Consider the following 19,171-nt stretch of genomic DNA (forward strand, 5'->3'; position numbering starts at 1 on the left):
TGGCACAAGGCCTTGCTCTGGAAGCTTAGATCACTGAGGAGGAACTGCCCACTGCTATTACCCAGACCAAGCCTCATAAGGCTCCTGGCACTCTCGTCTATTAACAAACTTTTGCCTCCTGTCCCAATCAGCCTCTTTTGTCATTTTAAATGCACTTAAAGGGGATTGCGTTGACTCTCTCAGGGCATACATCACCCTAATTCACAAGGAAGAGAAGGACCCGGCGAGTTGCGGGAGTTATCGCCCCATTGCCCTCTTAAATGCCGACTTCAAACTGTTTTCCAAGATACATGCCAATAGACTCCTACCGCACATCACACACTTTATCCATTATGACCAGGTAGGATTTGTCCCGACCCGGGAGTCTAGAGACAACACGACTCGTGCAATTAACCTAATCCATTCTGCCCGAGCGGCAAACCACCCGAAGATAGTTTTATCTACGGACGTGGAGAAAGCCTTTGACAGGGTGGCTTGGGATTTTATTCGAGCCACCCTGTCCAATATCGGCTTGGGGCCCCATATGTTAAGGTGGATTTTGGCTCTTCATTCTTCCCCAACGGCGGCAGTGAGGGTCAATGACTGGAGATCCAACTTTTTCCCAATTTCAAACGGCACCTGGCAGCACTGTCTGTTGTCTCCCCGATTTTTATTCTCTCATCGGAGCCGTTCCTTTGTTCTATCAGGCAAAACCCAGACATCACGGGGGTTCAGAAAGTCTCAGACCATCATAAAGTAGCCGCTTACGTGGATGACCTGATATTTTTTGTTTTTAACCCAAGTGTCTCCTTACCAAATATCCTTGACGCTCTAAGCACCTAGGGTAAGCTGTCTAGTTACAAGATAAACATATCCAAGTCGGCAGCTACCGGTATCGAGAGGGTTCTCCGGGCATTCCCTTTTCAGTGAGCGGATAGGCCGCTTAAGTACCTGGGTGTGTATATCACTGCGGACCCATTGGATCTATTCCAGACCAATATACCACCTCTCTTGGGAGTCATTAGATCTCCGGGCTTGGCAATCACTGACGTTGATGTGGTTCGGTCGTTGTAACACCCTTAAAATGAATGTGTTACCAAGATAACTCTATGTTTTACAGGCGATTCTGATTCATATACCCATGTCGTTTTTCAAACAAGTGCGTGTTGTGTTCAGATCCTAAGTTTTGGGCCACTAGGTCTCCTAGAATTAGGTTGCACACGTTGTCCTTGTCTAAGGTGAAGGGGGGTATTGGTCTTCGGGATCTTCTCAGGTACTACAGAGCTTCCCCCCTTATGCCGGTGGTGGACTGGCACTGTAATGCAGTAGCCAAGCAATGGGTGCCGATGGACTGTGAGGACGCAAACTTGCCTTTACCCCTGGCCCCTTGGTTATCCTCTGGTCCTGCTGAATTAGCCCCTGGCCACCCAGTGATTGGGGCTACCCTCAGGGAAGTCAGGTGGATCCTACGTTACTCCCAAGTGCCTCCTCTACCTTCCCCTTTGACGCCTCTACTGGGCAATCCTTAGTTCTCCCCGGGTTACACAAATGCAGGGGTACGGAGGCTGGCCATATCAGGGAAGGCCTGGCTGATGGATATGTGGCCAAGTGGGGATGTTCCTCCTCCGTCGAGGATGGGCAGCGACTGTCTTATTTCACAGTGAGAACGGGACCTGGGCTCCAGTTTCACGCCCAAGCAAGTGGACAAAATTCTGACCTTAGCACAGAAAGGATCCATAGCAAACAAATATCAAGAAGTGGGATATAAAGTTCTCACAAGATGGTACAGAGTCCCCTCTGTGCTACACAGGATGGACGCAAAAAACCCTGATAGGTGTTGAAAGTGTAGGGGGGACAGTGCTTCATATTTTCTTGGCCTGTCCGTTGCTTAGGGACTTTTGGGATGGGGTGGAGTCCATCATCAAACAGTTAACTTCTGTCGAGGTGAGAGATTATCCTGCGATGTGCCTACTCAACCTTTCGGGGAGGCCGATTCAGAAATACAGGAAGTCCCTGACAATTCAACTGCTTGATGCTGTTAAGGCTTGTATCCCAGCCATGTGGCATCAAACGCAGCCCCCCTCACATTCATTATGATTTTCTAAAATTAATGAAATACATCGTATGGAGGAACTGACGGCCACTTTGAGTAACACCGAAGAAAAAATGTAGGACACATGGCGGCCCTGGGTGTACTTCACTGGTACTGAGACCTGTCTCTAGGGTAGCGTTCCTACTGACGTCTCATGACAATCTGTTTTTCGGTGCTTGTTTATACTACATTGGTCCGACCTCTATTTTGTAGCCCTTCTGGCCTACCCCTCCTCTTCCCCCCACCCCCCCCCTTTTTTTTTCCTCTCTTTTCGCTTCTCCTGCCCTACTCCTTCCTACCCAAGGTTATCTGCTGTTATACTGTTTTTTCAAGTTTTGCTCATATATCAGTTTATGTCTCTAGGAGACGTATTGCTGTGTTCACTTAGTCATGGCTTAGTTGTTTCTTATGTTGTCGTTTCACATACAGCATCTGTGATCCGAGGGTAACCCACTTTATGCAAATAATTTTTTGGTAAAGTTCTCTAGTCTATGTCAATTCATTTGGTAGCTGATATGATATGTGAAATATATTGCTTTACTGTCATTTTTTGTATCCCTCCTTTGATGGCTACTTTTACATGCTATTATGTTTGTCACTGTACTGTACTTTTGCTATAATAAAGAAATAAAAAAAAAAAAACAGGAAGTAAGAGGAAATCCCTGCAAATTAAGGAAATTCCTTCGGGACCCCCAGGTCACCAGAACTAGTGTCTATTTTTAGAAAATTTCCCCTCTATGACTTTTTTGAGGACAACCCAAAATTAGGGTTTCCTTTTACTTTCACTTTCACTTTAAATGATAATGGTAAACAGGACAAATAGGGAGGGTAAATCTCTCTAACCGGGGTACAGACAGCAATGAAAACCTAATATGTTTTCTTATCCATTTCCACTCTATCCAAAACTAAAAAAAAAAAGTTTTGCCTATAGTTATAATTTAAAGTGACACTAAACTCTGATTTTAAAAAAAATATTTTCAAGTTTGTATTCTATACTCAAAAAGTACATTATTTTGCTCTCAGCTTCCTCCAAATCTCCAAATGTATTTTTTTGCTGCTGTGATCCAACTTCATGATAGAGGGTGGCTATGTTCATTCTTCATGATCCCACTGTAAGTAAAAATGTAGCCACCCTCTCTTGCTTGCTCCTGAGATGGACAATGTACTGTGGGATGTGTCGTGTAAATAGAGCAGTGCATATGAGATATGACCCAAACTAACATGCACTGCTTGTTTCCAACCAATAGAAGAGGGAAAAGAAGAGGTTCGTGAGCTCACAGAGGACAGTATAGGGAGGCAGAGAAACCCAGTAAAAAACAGTTTCTTAAGCAATAGATTACAGGGCCATTAAGTAGAGTGCATGGATTATTTTTAGAGAATAAGGATATAGTTAGTTTAGTGTCGCTTTAAGCATTATAAAACTGCCTTTTCAGTTTCTGGTAGATGCTCAAGATGGGCAGAAACATACATAAACCATAAACAGAAAGGAAAACTGTGTAGCCTAGATATCTATTTTTAATAAAATGTTACTTGTTGTACTTCTTTAAAGTAGAAGTGTGGCTTGATTGTGGATATTCAAATATTTACAAATTTTTAAGAAGCAGAAAATGAGCTTTAAAACAATGCCTCACAGTGTGGCCTGATAAAATGAAAGTGAAAGTGTTTCTGCTGTAAACTTTGAGGATTAATTACTCCATAGTGCTCATTTGTTACTGTTTGGTAAGATTAAGAATATACCAGTTTTTGAATGTCCATAACCTGGTATACATTGTACCTTAAATGCCATCCTCTGTATAAAATGCTAATTTTCTTGTCTGTTTTCTCCTCCCACAGGTGACAAACTCTGTGTTCCCAGTATGGACGTACAGTTACTTGGTGATATTATTCCCAGTTTTTGTACTTACAGACTACGTAAGATACAAACCTGTCATAATCCTACAAGGCCTGAGTTACATAATCTCTTGGGTCTTGCTACTGTTTGCCCGTGGAGTGCCAGCGATGCAAGGCCTTGAGTTTTGCTATGGTATGGTGACTGCCACAGAGGTGGCCTATTTTTCCTACATCTACAGTGTGGTGGACACAGAACATTACCAGAAGGTCACCAGTTACTGTCGGAGTATAACCCTTGTGGGTTTTACAGTTGCTTCTGTGTTGGGCCAACTTCTAGTCTCCTTGGCTGGAGTTTCCTATTTTTACCTTAATGTCATTACCTTGGTGTCAGTATCAGTTGCTTTTCTGTGCTCTTTGGTGCTCCCAATGCCAAAAAGAAGTATGTTTTTCCACCAGAAAGAAACAGGAGATGCAGCTGGGAAGAAATCTAAAGATTCAAATTCTACCAGGGATAACATGGAAACACCACAATGTACAGAACTACAAGACAATAGAACTATAACAGAGCCAGACACAGAAAATAGGAATATTGAAACAAACTTTTGCAAAGTGTTGTGGTTATTATGTAAGGACTTAAAAGATTGCTACTCTTCACCTCAGCTTATTTACTGGTCTTTGTGGTGGGCACTTGCAACAGCTGGATACAACCAAGTGATAAACTATGTTCAGGTTTTGTGGGAACACATAGAACCTGCTCAGAACTCCACCATATATAATGGAGGTGTAGAGGCCGTGTCTACCTTTCTGGGTGAGTGCCTTATGTTTTTTTAACGAAGTTTAAAACTTTGTTTTTATTTTACTGTAGTGTTTTGTAAGGGTAATATTCCATACGTATTAATTACCAGATGATTACGAACACACGCCTAAATATTTGTGTATAGTTTATTGTAGAGTTTGTTTGCACTGTCTGTACTTCTGGCACCTTCAGTTGCTACTTCTACTTTTTAAAGTTGAACTCCAAGCAAACAGCTAGATATTTGCAAAGAGATTTGCAATTATGTTGAGCTGCTATTGTTATTCAAGGACCCATGCTTGACAACATAACCAGGTTGGTAACTTTGATTTTCTCAAGAGCAGTTAATCAATACAGTGTGGTCACCAACATACCCCCAGCCAGCTGATTAAAGCCCAGGAGGGAAAAAAATGCTTGGTAAGACAGGAGCAGAAGAATGGAGGTATAAGTGTACACCCCATCTGTATAGAGTAATCCATGTTAATCCAGAAATAAGACTTAAACTAACAGTATATCAGAGAGTCGGGTCTCTTTAGACTCCAGCCAAGTGGAGCAGATTTTTTAAAGCTTTTTGGGACAGTTATATCCCATATTGGTAAGCTTATAAAGGGATAAAAATGTATTCACTATATTTCTCCATACAGTGGGAGGCTCTGATAATTTCCTCAAAATAAAAAAAAAAAAGGAAAAAAATCAGCGCTAGATCAAGCAAAAATAACGAAAAGGTAAGCAGCCAACTAACCAACTATGATACCAGCTGTAAATGATCAATAAAAATAAGAAGCGGCACTAAATCCTAATAGTGCGATCATGAATAATCATATGGTAAATAATGTGGCATAAAAATAACTAAACATGCAGTGAATAAATTATGAGCAAAATATATCATTGAAAAATCAATCATATGAAAGCGATATAATGAAATAGGTGCAAAATCCAGTGTTAGGTAAACATAAAAAAGTACTTTCAATGAAAAAGTCCTTTTCAATATTAAACAAGAGTGTCCATAAAGTACAAAAAAGTGTATAAGTAACATTGATTGATGAAATCCATCACCAAGCACCAACACTTAGCATACGCTTTTTACCAGATAGCATGGACCATATATTATAATGGTCATAAAAGCACAAAATAACCCAGCATCCAAGACAGGTGTTGGCTGCTCAACAGCAGCTCCAAATGGATCGGGAATAAAAAAAAATGAACAAGCATAGTGAAGCCTACTAACATTGAAGTTCTTTTATTTAAAATATATAAGAAATACCTGTGAAGAGTTGTGAAATGAGTAAAAAACCAGCAGACTGTCAGCTCTTGAGAAAGGAAGGCCGTGAGTGATGGCTAAGCAAGCGTGATGTCTTCAGTAACAGCCAATCCCACCGCATTTCGTCATCGGTGACGTCTTCCCAGGGGCAGGCAGAACGTCAGATGACGTATCTATAAAAGTACCGACCTCCTGCCTACATTTAGGACAACATTTATCAACAGTAGGATATATAACAGAGGAGTGTAATATATCTGATGCAAACATTTTAACTGGATAAAGCTCTCTTTGGCCAAAATCATGAGGGAAGAGAAACTGCTGCTGTCCCTCCTTCCAGTCAGAATATTTGCCTGCAAGGTGTTCTGGACATTTAATAGATAGGCAACTCCTATTCTCATATTAATTAGTGGTACCAAATAATAACTACAGGCGGTCCCCGGGTTACAAACAAGATAGGGACTGTAGGTTTGTTCTTAAGTCGAATTTGTTTGTAAGTCGGAACATGTATGTTTTTTAAGTTTAGCTCCAGCCAAAAAAATCATTTTCAAGTATTATGGATAGCATATGGAAGGGTTAACACCCCTGTGCCATTTGTTTTGCTGTCTGTACCCCTGTTCAGAAGATTTCACCTCACTTTCTGTCCCTATGACATTTGGATTTTGAAAATTTTGGCTTGTTGTGGAGACAAAGATTAGTGATAAAGCTTCAGTGGAGACACATTTTTCCCATGAGAACTCTTACAGGAGTGAATTTCCCTTTCTACAGGTAGATTTCCTGTTGTCTCCCTCCGTTTGTAAGTAGGAGTCGTTTGTAAGTCGGATGTTTGTAACTAGGGGACCGCCTGTACTGCAGTAGGGAACAGACACAAAAAGATACACTCTGCATCTTTCCAAAATAACTGATCTGTTTTATTTGACGCAATTGAAGGCTTTTATACACATGATTACGTAGGTATCACAATATTATTACAATTCAAGCACACATCTGCTGTAATAGTAGTTTAGAGGCAAGAAGGTATAGGCACATGTAGAGAAAAGAAGAAGACTGGTCAGTCAATATGGGCATTAAATTAACATCCCTGGCGGTCTGATTATGTTCAGATTTCTGTGCTAAAAGCGGTACATTGTTTTGCATTGAAATCTGTTGTTTTACATCTTAAAACTCACCTTCCCCTGCGAAAAGTGATGACAGCAACGATTCCGACGTCCCTTTCTGGCACATAGCTCTGTTGGAAATTCTGAAGAATCATTTGATATACTTCCCAAATTCCACAAGCTATATAGAATCCAAGACTAGTTGATACAGGGTTAACTAAAATAATAGGAGCTGCATACACCCTCTATTGCAATAAACAGGTTCACCTACTAATATACTGGAAGATGATCACTACATAAATACAGAAGTACAGACCTAGCTATCTGGCACTATGCATATCAGATAATAATAATAAGACAGAGATACTCAGTCTGTCACAAGGATTCAGAAACATACTTAAGAAGCTATGGGCAGCTGCAGGTAAACTACTGAATATTGGATTCCTTCCTCATAGCAACAAACATGAGTTTTATATTGAGGCAAGTTGTTGTACTTTTGTGGCAGATGGCTGTGGGTGATGCATGAGGGCAGTAACATAGGGAATGTATGTCCAATCACCCTGGAAAGTTTAAAAGCAACATTAGCCTGTGTTCACACCAGTATTTTGAAAACCACATCACACCCAAGATGTCAGCTATTTTCCTGAAGGACCTGTTCCATTGTTGAGTTCACGCATTTTGACACATTGATGGTCGTTGCTATATCTGGTGAACTTGCTGAAATAAAGCAGCTTATACAAAGGTTATATGATCTCTCCACAATTCCTCAAGTCTTTCAGGATGTTTAGCAAAATGTATTTTAATTTAATCCAAATGGCAAACATAAAGACATACTGTTTCAGAATAAGCCGTATATAGTATATTGATAGCAAAACTCAAAAGGTAGTAAAAACTAGCAACTGTATGAAAAGAGATGAAAACTATCTGTTTTAGCAGTACTTTGTTTGACAAAAAAAATATTATTATAGAGAGGTTGTACTAATGGGCTTGCTATGTCCCTGCAGTAAGGGGTATTAGTGTTTAAAGGCATTTTTTTTCTTTGACCTTTGGAAAATTTATCTAGGCACAGCTGAACAGAACAGAACATAAAAATCCTCACATTGTCCAACATCCACAGAAAACTGGACATTGAAAATATCACATGGTGGTCTTGAGATCTAATAAAGTAATACTGCTGCCAAACGACACAAAGAATGCATGTTCTTTCAATTTCAGCTCGAAGAAAAACAATATATCTCTGAATGTTGGGGAAGGTTGGGAGGGGGAGATACTGTACCATTGTAGTATAAGAGTTGTGCTAACATCATGTGAATATTCACTGACCCCATTAAAAAAATATTAAGGTTCAAATTCACCAATAACGATAAGACAATCTATTTATTTGTATTACTATTCTCCCAATTTCCTGTTTTAAACAGATAAGCGGAGATAAAAGCTTACGATATGGTATTGGATTTATGGGGGGGGGGCAATGTCCTGCACGACAAGGCGCCATTTTCATTATTTTTAATTAGACTAGAAAATGATGAGACAAACTTGTAGATGCCATAAAATGTATTAGTAATTATAGGGCCCGATTAACAGAGGGGCTATTGGAGCTGCAGCTCCAGGCCCCTTACTTAAGATAGGCCCAGCCCAGTGAGTCACTATTGTTGCCCAGCCCTGCTCTGTGTGCAGTGTGCAAATTATTAATATGTAAACTGCATCTGCATTGATATGTTACCCATTACATGGTTTGTAAGTGAAAGGCTCCATTGGCAGATTTGACAGAGCGCGCACATTCCCATGCATCGTGTGTAGGGCAGCCCCTCCCATTCTTACTGCAATGTGGCTCCACCCACACACCACATTATTACCCTGCTAAAACTATCCAAAGGCACTCTGTCTCTCATCCCCCTCTCTCCCCCCCTCTCTCTTACCCCCCTCTCTCTCACCCTTCCTCTCGCTCTCTCTCGCCCTCTCTCTCACCCCCTTTTTCTCACCCTCCCTCTCTCTCTCACCCTCCCTCTCTCTCTCTCTCACCCCCTCTCTCCTACCCCTCTCTTTCTCACCCTTCTTCTCTTTCTCACCCTTCCTCTCTCTCTCACCCTTCCTCTCTCTCTCTCACATCCTCTCTCTCTCACACACCCTCCCGCTCTCTCAGCCCCCTCTGTCTTATTTACCCTCCCTCAACCCCAATGCCCTTCTCTCTGGCACCCTCCGCTCTCTATTTAATTTATTTTAATAAAAAAATATTTGCATTTTAATTGTATTTATTTCCATAAAAAGGCCCACCAAAATCCTCAGTACCAGGCCCATGATGCTCTTAATCTGGCCCTGAGTAATTAGGGGGCCATTTCAGTCAATCCCATTTTTTTGATTGAATCATTTTTATTGCTTGTTTTTTTAGGAGGCATAACAACAGTCACAACCACACAGGGGCTAATACCTCTGATAGAATGAGTTAACATTTAAGATGAAATGAACAAACATCTAGCATTCAGTTTTCTGATACCATAGGAGGATATCATGTAAGACCCTTTATGAGCTTTATGAGATGACCACAAACCATGTATGAGCTTTATGAGATGACCACAAACCATGTATGAGCTTTATGAGATGACCACAAACCATGTATGAGCTTTATGAGATGACCACAAACCATGTATGAGCTTTATGAGATGACCACAAACCATGTATGAGCTTTATGAGAGGACCACAAACCATGTATGAGCTTTATGAGATGACCACAAACCATGTATGAGCTTTATGAGATGACCACAAACCATGTATGAGCTTTATGAGATGACCACAAACCATGTATGAGCTTTATGAGATGACCACAAACCATGCATGAGCTTTATGAGAGGACCACAAACCATGTATGAGCTTTATGAGAGGACCACAAACCATGTATGAGCTTTATGAGAGGACCACAAACCATGTATGAGCTTTATGAGATTACCACAAACCATGTATGAGCTTTATGAGAGGACCACAAACCATGTATGAGCTTTATGATATGACCACAAACCATGTAAGAGCTTTATGAGAGGACCACAAACCATGTATGAGCTTTATGAGATGACCACAAACCATGTATGAGCTTTATGAGATGGCCACAAACCATGTATGAGCTTTATGAGATGGCCACAAGCCATGTATGAGCTTTATGAGAGGACCACAAACCATGTATGAGCTTTATGATATGACCACAAACCATGTATGAGCTTTATGAGAGGACCACAAACCATGTATGAGCTTTATGAGATGACCACAAACCATGTATGAGCTTTATGAGAGGACCACAAACCATGTATGAGCTTTATGAGATGGCCACAAACCATGTATGAGCTTTATGAGATGGCCACAAACCATGTATGAGCTTTATGAGATGGCCACAAACCATGTATGAGCTTTATGAGATGGCCACAAACCATGTATGAGCTTTATGAGATGGCCACAAACCATGTATGAGCTTTATGAGATGGCCACAAACCATGTATGAGCTTTATGAGATGACCACAAACCATGTATGAGCTTTATGAGATGACCACAAACCATGTATGAGCTTTATGAGATGGCCACAAACCATGTATGAGCTTTATGAGATGACCACAAACCATGTATGAGCTTTATGAGATGACCACAAACCATGTATGAGCTTTATGAGATGGCCACAAACCATGTATGAGCTTTATGAGATGGCCACAAACCATGTATGAGCTTTATGAGATGACCACAAACCATGTATGAGCTTTATGAGATGGCCACAAACCATGTATGAGCTTTATGAGATGGCCACAAACCATGTATGAGCTTTATGAGATGACCACAAACCATGTATGAGCTTTATGAGATGGCCACAAACCATGTATGAGCTTTATGAGATGGCCACAAACCATGTATGAGCTTTATGAGATGGCCACAAACCATGTATGAGCTTTATGAGATGGCCACAAACCATGTATGAGCTTTATGAGATGGCCACAAACCATGTATGAGCTTTATGAGATGACCACAAACCATGTATGAGCTTTATGAGATGGCCACAAACCATGTATGAGCTTTATGAGATTACCACAAACCATGTATGTGCAAACTTGCAAATAGGAAGGAAAAATAAGCACCAGTGACAGGCTGTGTAGGGGAAAAACAATACCATTTGGCAGCATGTGTGCAGGTTGGCCAAGGGTCATTGGAAAAGTCGTACAACCAGTTACATCATCCATGAACCCATTGTAAAGCAAATTAGTTCCAATGTCTGTAGGTGCATGAGTTCATAATATTCACACACATGTACTAATCTTCCTTATAGTATTCTCGATCCTTGTTTAGCTATACATAAAATATCATTATCTTGAAGAAAAAAAAAACAAGCTCCTGAAGATTAGCTACAGATGGTATAGAAAGAACTGAAATAATTGCCCTCCTCCAGGATAATGATTGCAATTATTTAGCCCTCCAGTGACAGTCTTTTAATCAATCCCTTGTAATTTGGACTTTGCTGAAGGAAGAACAGCATTCAGGCAGAACCGAGGTTTGTCCGGCGCTTACTGAATACCACCCTCTAGTGGAGTGACCATGTGAGCAAAGTTTTTCCTTGAAATGCATACTTCCAAAAGTCCAGATTTTAAGTGGATTGTTCCATCCCTAACAAAGTATTTTCAGTATACAATGAAACATTTGGCAGTTTGGAGATTTAATGAGTACTGTTTTTAATTTTGTTTTATTTCTTTTTATTTATAGAAGCTTTGCACAAATATTAGCAGGTATAAAGCCATTGACTATGTCTATTTGGAAGACTTCGCTGATGTTTAAATTGGAGATTATAACATATTGCATAAATACAGTATCTTCCACACTATACATTACATCTAAATTAAAGTAATTGTAAAGGAGTACAGCACATTTTGTAAAAATAAATAAATAACAAATACTTAACAGCTATGTGCGATGGTTTTGCACAGAGCAGCCCTGATTCCTCCTTTTCTGAGGCCCCTTGCCTATGCTTCTGGCTCCTCCTCCCCCGGCTCCTCCCCCCCACCGGTTGGCCACCATAGCAAGCCGATTGCTATGGAAGTAAGCTTGCAGGCTCACTCTGAGCTGACTATGTGTGTCTATAGACACACACGTGGCTCGGCCCTGTCCCCTGCTCCTTTGTCACTGGCTGTGATTGACAGCAGCAGGAGCATATGGTCCCCACTGCTGTCTCTGAACCCATGAGGAGGAAGAAAGGGGAGAGAACCTCTGCTCTTCTGCACAGCACTGGATCGAGATTGATTACAGGTAAGTATAAGGGGGCGTGGGGGGGGGGGACGCTGCATGCAGAAGGTTTTTTACCCGAATGCATAGGCTTTACAACTACTTTAAACTATTCCAATGATTAATGTTATCACAAAGTGAAGAATGCGTAAACAAAGGATCAAATGTTTTAGCCAAGCATTATATAATAATTTGTTTTGTTGTTTTTCACATTTTTAAAAAGGTTGGAAGTGTGCAAATAAAAACCTGTCATAAATTTTGTGCAAAAAAATACACAATAATAGTGACCATTACAAGCTGCAATAACAGTAAGTTCTGATCTTACAACAGGTGCTCTGTCTTCGCTGTCTGTGGGTTACGTGAAAGTGAATTGGGAATTGTCTGGAGAGCTAGCCCTGGCCATCTTCTCAGCTGTCAATGCCGGAGCTCTTTTCCTTATGGATTATAGCACCAACATCTGGATGTGCTATGCTGGCTACCTGATATTCAAATCCTCCTACATGCTTCTGATCACTATTGCCACGTGCGTAGTACTGCCTATCTTACTGATGTACACACATTTTTGCTTAAGAAACTATAGATATTTACCCCTCTGTTTCCACAAGCTGTGAGGTGTGTGTGTGTGTTATTTAAAAATGGTAATGTATTACTGCTCGCTTTCCTATACTTAAAACTGTGGAGTCAAATTCGCTAAGATAAAAATAATGCATGAATTTCTGCCTTAAAATAACTCATACAGAATTTATCTTAGAGGTAGTCAAGTCACTAAAAAACATTCATTAATTTAATACATTGTTTTACACTTTGGTATGGATTTTAAGGGGAATCCTATGCAGAAATCAAGAAACAAAAAGAGCAAAAGCACGAGGTCCCATCAAAAATGCATACCAGGGCCTTATCCAAGCATGTAGCCTGGCAGGCCAGGAAAGGGAGGAGTGACTAACGTGTGCCCCTTTCCCCTCCTAAACCATACCAGGCCACATGCCCTCAACAAGGTAGGGATCCTGCTGGCAAAGCACCTTTTCTGTTGATGGGAACCAGGGCCTCTTCCCATCAACCCAGGTCCAGTGGTTGTGGGGGTTGGCAAGTGGGGGACCTATTGGAATCTGAAAGCCTCCTTTAGCAATAGGGGGTCCCCAGATACTGCCCCCAATGTAAGTGGGTGAGGGGCAGTAAATAGCAGAAAAACACACAAACGCAGTTTTTGACAAGTCCTTTATTTAAAAAAAAAGTCCTGTGTGTACATCCACTGTTAGTCACATTATCCAGCCAGGTAGATCCTTGTCAATCATGGTTAAAGAAATCCACTGATCCACTGAAATAAGAAAACCTGATGACCATTGACACGTCTGATCCCGTCCCTTTCCCCATGCTGAATTCCATCTCTGGGTCCCTGCTGCTAGAGAAGAAAGGGGGCATGGTCTCCTGGGCAATTATGGTCATGCAGGGCTGGCCCTACCATGGGCCCCGCTGGGTCCACTAAACCCAGGGGGCACTTTCTGGGACCTCTGGGAAATGCAGTTCAAATGCTCTTTATTACAGTAAAGTCTTTCTCCTCTGGACTACAGTTCCCACAATGAAGTGCTGCCTGACTTAGTATATTAAACTTTTCCTGCTCAGCAGCTTCCTCCTCTTGCTGATATAGCTATTGACCAGTTCAGCAAAGCAGGACAGCAGCTACAGAGAGCAGCTGCAGCCAGTGTTTCTCTCACTCTCCATTTTTTGCCAAGCACCAGGCTAGATGTGTTTACATGTTTTTTTCTTTTTACTGTGTACATTTTTTTTTTTGGGGAATGAGTAGGGCCTGTACTATGTACCTCTTACTCATTTACGTAAGGGGGGGGGGGGGTTGGCATCTGGGTGCCCCTTTATTGTTAAAGTGGTATTCCAGATTCAGACAAACCCTCTGCTTGCAGACACCAACAACCACTGGGCCAGGGTTGTGACGAATAGGCCTTTGTCATCAACAACATAGGGACAAGGTGCTTTGCAAGTATCCTCCACCACATATAAAGATTTAGCAAGTGGCCTGCATGCTCAGATAAGGGTCTGGTATGAAATTTAGGGGGGGACCTTGTGACTTTTGTGTGGGGTTCCCCACTTAAAATCTATTTTGGGGTCTCATACCATGATAACTTCCCCTTAAAATTCATACCAGACCTGAATAGCTTGGTATAAACCATGGGGATCTCCCACTCTTTGTTTTTATCTCCACCTGACAGCTGAAAGAGCCAGGCAGACAAGTCACTGTTAGAATACTGGTGGATGCCGGCTCCCTTACAACCAGCAACCTAAAGCTGGAGCTGTCACATTTAGCAGTGGTGATAACTGATAATACTGCCGCTAAAAGATTCAATTTTACAAAGATTCACACAGCCCTGTCCCACAAACGGGTGGATGATGCCCCTTTGTCACAATTAAAATGTACACTGCTGACACCACTCTGTATTTAGAGAATAAAGGAGCAGAAGAAAATTGATAAAGTCAACATTTATTCTCCCCTCTTACCAGCTTGTTTCTTTTCAACATATTTGCATGCAGCACAACTGATTGGTTTCCAGTCCTCACTTTCCCTCTCTCGCTCTGTGTGCTGATATATAAGGGGTTTCAGGAGGCTGATATCAATTCAAAATTCAGTAATATTAATTTATGAACAGAAGACTGCCTGCAATGGAAGTGCTTTGATAGCAGTGTTTTATCTCAAGAACCCCAGCTTATTCTAAAGGTGCATTGGGCTTACAACCCTTTTAGAATCAAATAGTAATGAGAATACAAAAAGATAATTGCAGCCTAAAGCTCCTTACATGGGCCAAATGCCGGCCAGTTAAAAAAAAAAAAAAAAAACATAGCCAACATTTGTGGCCTGTGTGTATGGCACCCTGTCCAAGAGAAGTGGTGCGGTTTCTGTCGGGTGAGCATGCTGGAAAACAAGCAGATAACCGTCTATTGATCAGCACTCTCAGCCAATGGCGGGTGCCATGCCCCTGTCAGAACACAATAGCTCAGCGGGGGGAGATCATTGTACTAACAGCGGCTCCGACTGGAGTTGACAGTTTTTTATTTTTGTTCAACCCGCTGGATTGAATGGCCCCATAGACATGGACTGATTGCCGGTCGACATTGTCGGTGAAAAAAAAACAGCTGACATTCGGCCCATGTGTAGGGCACCCTGTCCGACAAGAGACGGCCATTTGGATGGCTTCGGTCAGACAAGAATGCTGGAAAACAGCAGCGGATTGGCTCCTGATCAGCCCTTTCAGCCAGTAGCGGAGTGTTCAATGTGCCATCCCCCTAATCGGAACACAAATTTGAGAGGGGGGGAGATCACTGTACTAACATTGAATCATTAGTACACTGGCTTCGACCGGAGCTGACGTTTTTTTTTTTTGTTCAACCCGCTGGGTTGAACAGAAAAAACAAATACTGTGTGCCAGTGTACCAGGCTTCACCACTGCTCATTTTACTGACTTGTATTTTATCAATTCCCATGTATTGTACTGATTTGTTTTATGAGTGAATCCAGAATAACATCAACTTGTTTACATGTAGGTTCCAGATTGCTGTAAACCTGACCATGGAACGCTATGCACTCATGTTTGGCATGAATACTTTTGTTGCGCTGGCTCTTCAGACCATCTTGACCATCATTGTAGTGGACAGCAGAGGCCTTGGCCTAGACATTGTCACTCAGGTAATGCCACTAAATTCAGGAATAAACACTTATTTCAGGTAAATAGAAACATAATATGACCCTAAACATAATGAACAAGTGAGTCTGTAGTATCAAATGTCTTATACTAAAAATGTAGATTTACAGTATCTCACAAAAGTGAGTTCACCCTTTACATTTATATTTTATACCTTTTCATGTGACAACACTAACGAAATGACACTTTGCTACATTTTAAAGTAGTGAGTGTACAGCTTGTATAACAGTGTCAATTTGCTGTCCCCTCAAAATAACTCAACACAGCCATTAATGTCTAAACCGCTGGCAACAAAAGTGAGTACACCCCTAAGTGAAAATGTCCAAATTGGGCCCAAATATCCATTTTCCCCTCCCCGGTGTCATGTGACTTGTTAGTGTTATAAGGTCTCAGGTGTGAATGGGGAGCAGGTGTGTTAAATTTGGTGTTATCGCTCTCACTCTGGTCATTGGAAGTTCAAAATGGCACCTCATGGCAAAGAACTGAGTACCTGAAAAAAAAGAATTGTTGCTCTTCATAAAGATGGCCTACGCTGTAGGAAGATTGCCAAGACCCTGAAACTGAGCTGCAGCATGGTGGCCAAGACCATACAGCCGTTTACCAGGACAGGTTCCACTCAGAACCTCGCCATGGTCGACCAAAAAAGTTGAGTGCCCGTGCTCAGCATCATATCCAGAGGTTGTCTTTGAGAAATAGACATACGAGTGCTACCAGCATTGCTGCAGAGGTTGGAATTGTGGGGGGATAAGCCTGTCAGTGCTAAGACCATACGCCACACACTGCATCAAATCGATCTGCATGGCTGTCGCCCCAGAAGGAAGCCTCTTCTAAAGATGATGCACAAGAAAGCCCACAAACAGTTTACCGAAGACAAGCAGACTAGGGACGTGGATTACCGGAACCATGTCCTGTGGTCTGATGAGACCAAGATAAACTTATTTGGTTCAGATGGTGTCAAGCGTGTGTGGTGGCAACCAGGTGAGGAGTATAAAGACAGGTGTGTCTTGCCTACAGTCAAGCATGGTGGTGGGAGTGTCATGGTCTAGGGTTGCATGAGTGCTGCCAACACTGGGGAGCTACAGTTCATTGAGGGAACTATGAATGCCAACATGTACTGTGACATACTGAAGCAGAGCATGATCCCCTCCCTTTGGAGACTGGACCGCAGGGCAGTATTCAAACATGATAACGACCCCAAATACACCTCCAAGACGACCATTGCCTTGCTAAAGAAGCTGAGGGTAAAGGTGAAAAACTGGCCAAGCATGTCTCCAGACATAAACCCTATTGAGCATCTGTGGGGCATCCTCAAACAGAAGGGGGAGGAGCTCAAGATCTCTAACATCCACCAGCTCCGTGATGTCGTCATGCAGGAGTGGAAGAGGGCTCCAGGCAGTGGCAACCTGTGAAGCTCTGGTAACCTCCATGCCCAGGAGGGTTAAGGCAGTGCTGGAAAATAAGGGTGACCACACAAACTATTGACATTTTGGGCCCAATTTTGACATTTTAACTTAGGGGTGTACTCACTTTTGTTGCCAGAAGTTTAGACATTGATAGCTGTGAGGGGACAGTAAATCTACACTGTTATACAAGCTTTACACTCACTACTTTACATTGTAGCAAAGTGTAATTTCTTCAGTGTTGTCACATGAAAAGATATTATAGAATATTTACAATTGTGAGGGGTGTACTTACTTTTGTGAGATATTGTATATTTAAAGGTACTCATGTACCATCTGTCTGGTTAGATTAACATCCAGCATGCTGGCTCTTGATTGGTGGACTGTACACTAATTTTGGTTTATAAAGCAACATAGCATTTTCTCATGGTTATGGTCATAGTAGTACCAAACATGGCTGGTGCTAATGGGACAGTGTTCACTCGAAATGACATCATGCATAGGTGCCAAGGCTAGCATAAAAACCTTTGTGGCATGTGTGCTTTTTGTTCTGCATACACAGAGTGGTTACTGGACAAAAACATACAAAGCCAACCAGGTTCTCCTGCATCTGGCTGCAAGACCTTCAATAACATTTAAGGTTTCTAAAGCTGCCCATAGATATAAGATGGTAGACATACAATAAGATAGCTTTTTAGTCTGCTCAGGGGACAATCTCATGCCTATTAGTCCTTCTCGATGTCACTGGTTGACCACTGTCAGGTGAACAGTCAATCAGGCAGGTTAGAAAATCTGTTTTCCTGCAAGATAAGAGGCACCAGCAACATCTGCACCATTCACTTCCATCCTCCTCCTAATTTTCATAAATGTGCTAGATTGGCAGATCCAGCTTTGAATGGTTGTGTAGTCCATTACACTACTGTCCTGATTGTTATTAGATCCTGCCTATGTAGCCAACCAACCTCTAATATCTATGGGCAAAAAAACCTTACAAGCTGATTGGTTTCTATGCAGGGTTGCACCAGATTTTGTACTCTTTGGTTTTACTAATGGCACTTTTCCACTGCAAGTACCGGCTAGTACCGGCTCGGCTCTACTCGGCCCTGCTTGGCCCGGTTTGCTTTCCCACTGCGGTACCGCATGGTATAGTGTCGGAACGGTTCGGTACGGTACGGTATAGGTTTGCTTTTCCACTAAAGTAGTACTAAAGTTAAGTGGGTGGGATAACAACGGGGTGGGTGTGATTCTCTGACCAATCAGTGGCTAGTAGTGACTGCATGCAAAGGATTGTGGGATATGGTACCAGTTTGGTACCTGTTGGAACCACAATCGAGTAGGTACTGTTTTTTCAGAGCCGTACCGTACCGTACCGTTTGGTTCCATGCAGTGGAAAAGCAAACCTATACCGTACCGTACCGAACCGTTCCGACCCTATACCATGCGGTGCCGCAGTGGAAAAGCACAAAAGCGTGCCGAGCCGGTACGGTTCTATGCAGTGGAAAAGCGCCATAAATCAACCCCTAAGCTTAGCTAAGGGTTTAATATTTGTAAAACCTCAGTGCCTGTGTCATTGCAGTCTTACCCCTGTGAAGCAATAGCCATGGTGGTATCAGTTGCTCCAATAACAAACTGACCTCATGTCCCTGACATGCTCCTATGTGACTGGATAACATTTCTTCATATTTACCACAAGCTTATCAAAATCTACAGTACATGTCTGTGTAACAGGATTCTCAGAATCCACAAACCAGGGTTATTATTACAATTAAGT

General features: G+C 41.9%; 1 protein-coding gene across 1 annotated transcript in view; it reads left to right on the top strand.

Moving 5' to 3' along the window:
* Positions 1 to 19,171, top strand: part of SLC19A3 (solute carrier family 19 member 3) — a gene marked incomplete at its 3' end in the record, with an annotated part of 40,893 nt that overhangs the window by 13,859 nt on the left and 7,863 nt on the right. The window contains exons 2-4 of the mRNA XM_082249602.1: positions 3,905 to 4,709; positions 12,624 to 12,816; positions 15,843 to 15,984. Of these exons, the coding sequence (XP_082105728.1) occupies positions 3,905 to 4,709; positions 12,624 to 12,816; positions 15,843 to 15,984 (1,140 nt within the window). The remainder of the gene's footprint in view (positions 1 to 3,904; positions 4,710 to 12,623; positions 12,817 to 15,842; positions 15,985 to 19,171) is intronic.

Source organism: Pelophylax lessonae (genome assembly GCF_965119305.1).
Source record: "Pelophylax lessonae genome assembly, chromosome: 3".
Lineage (NCBI taxonomy): Eukaryota > Metazoa > Chordata > Amphibia > Anura > Ranidae > Pelophylax > Pelophylax lessonae.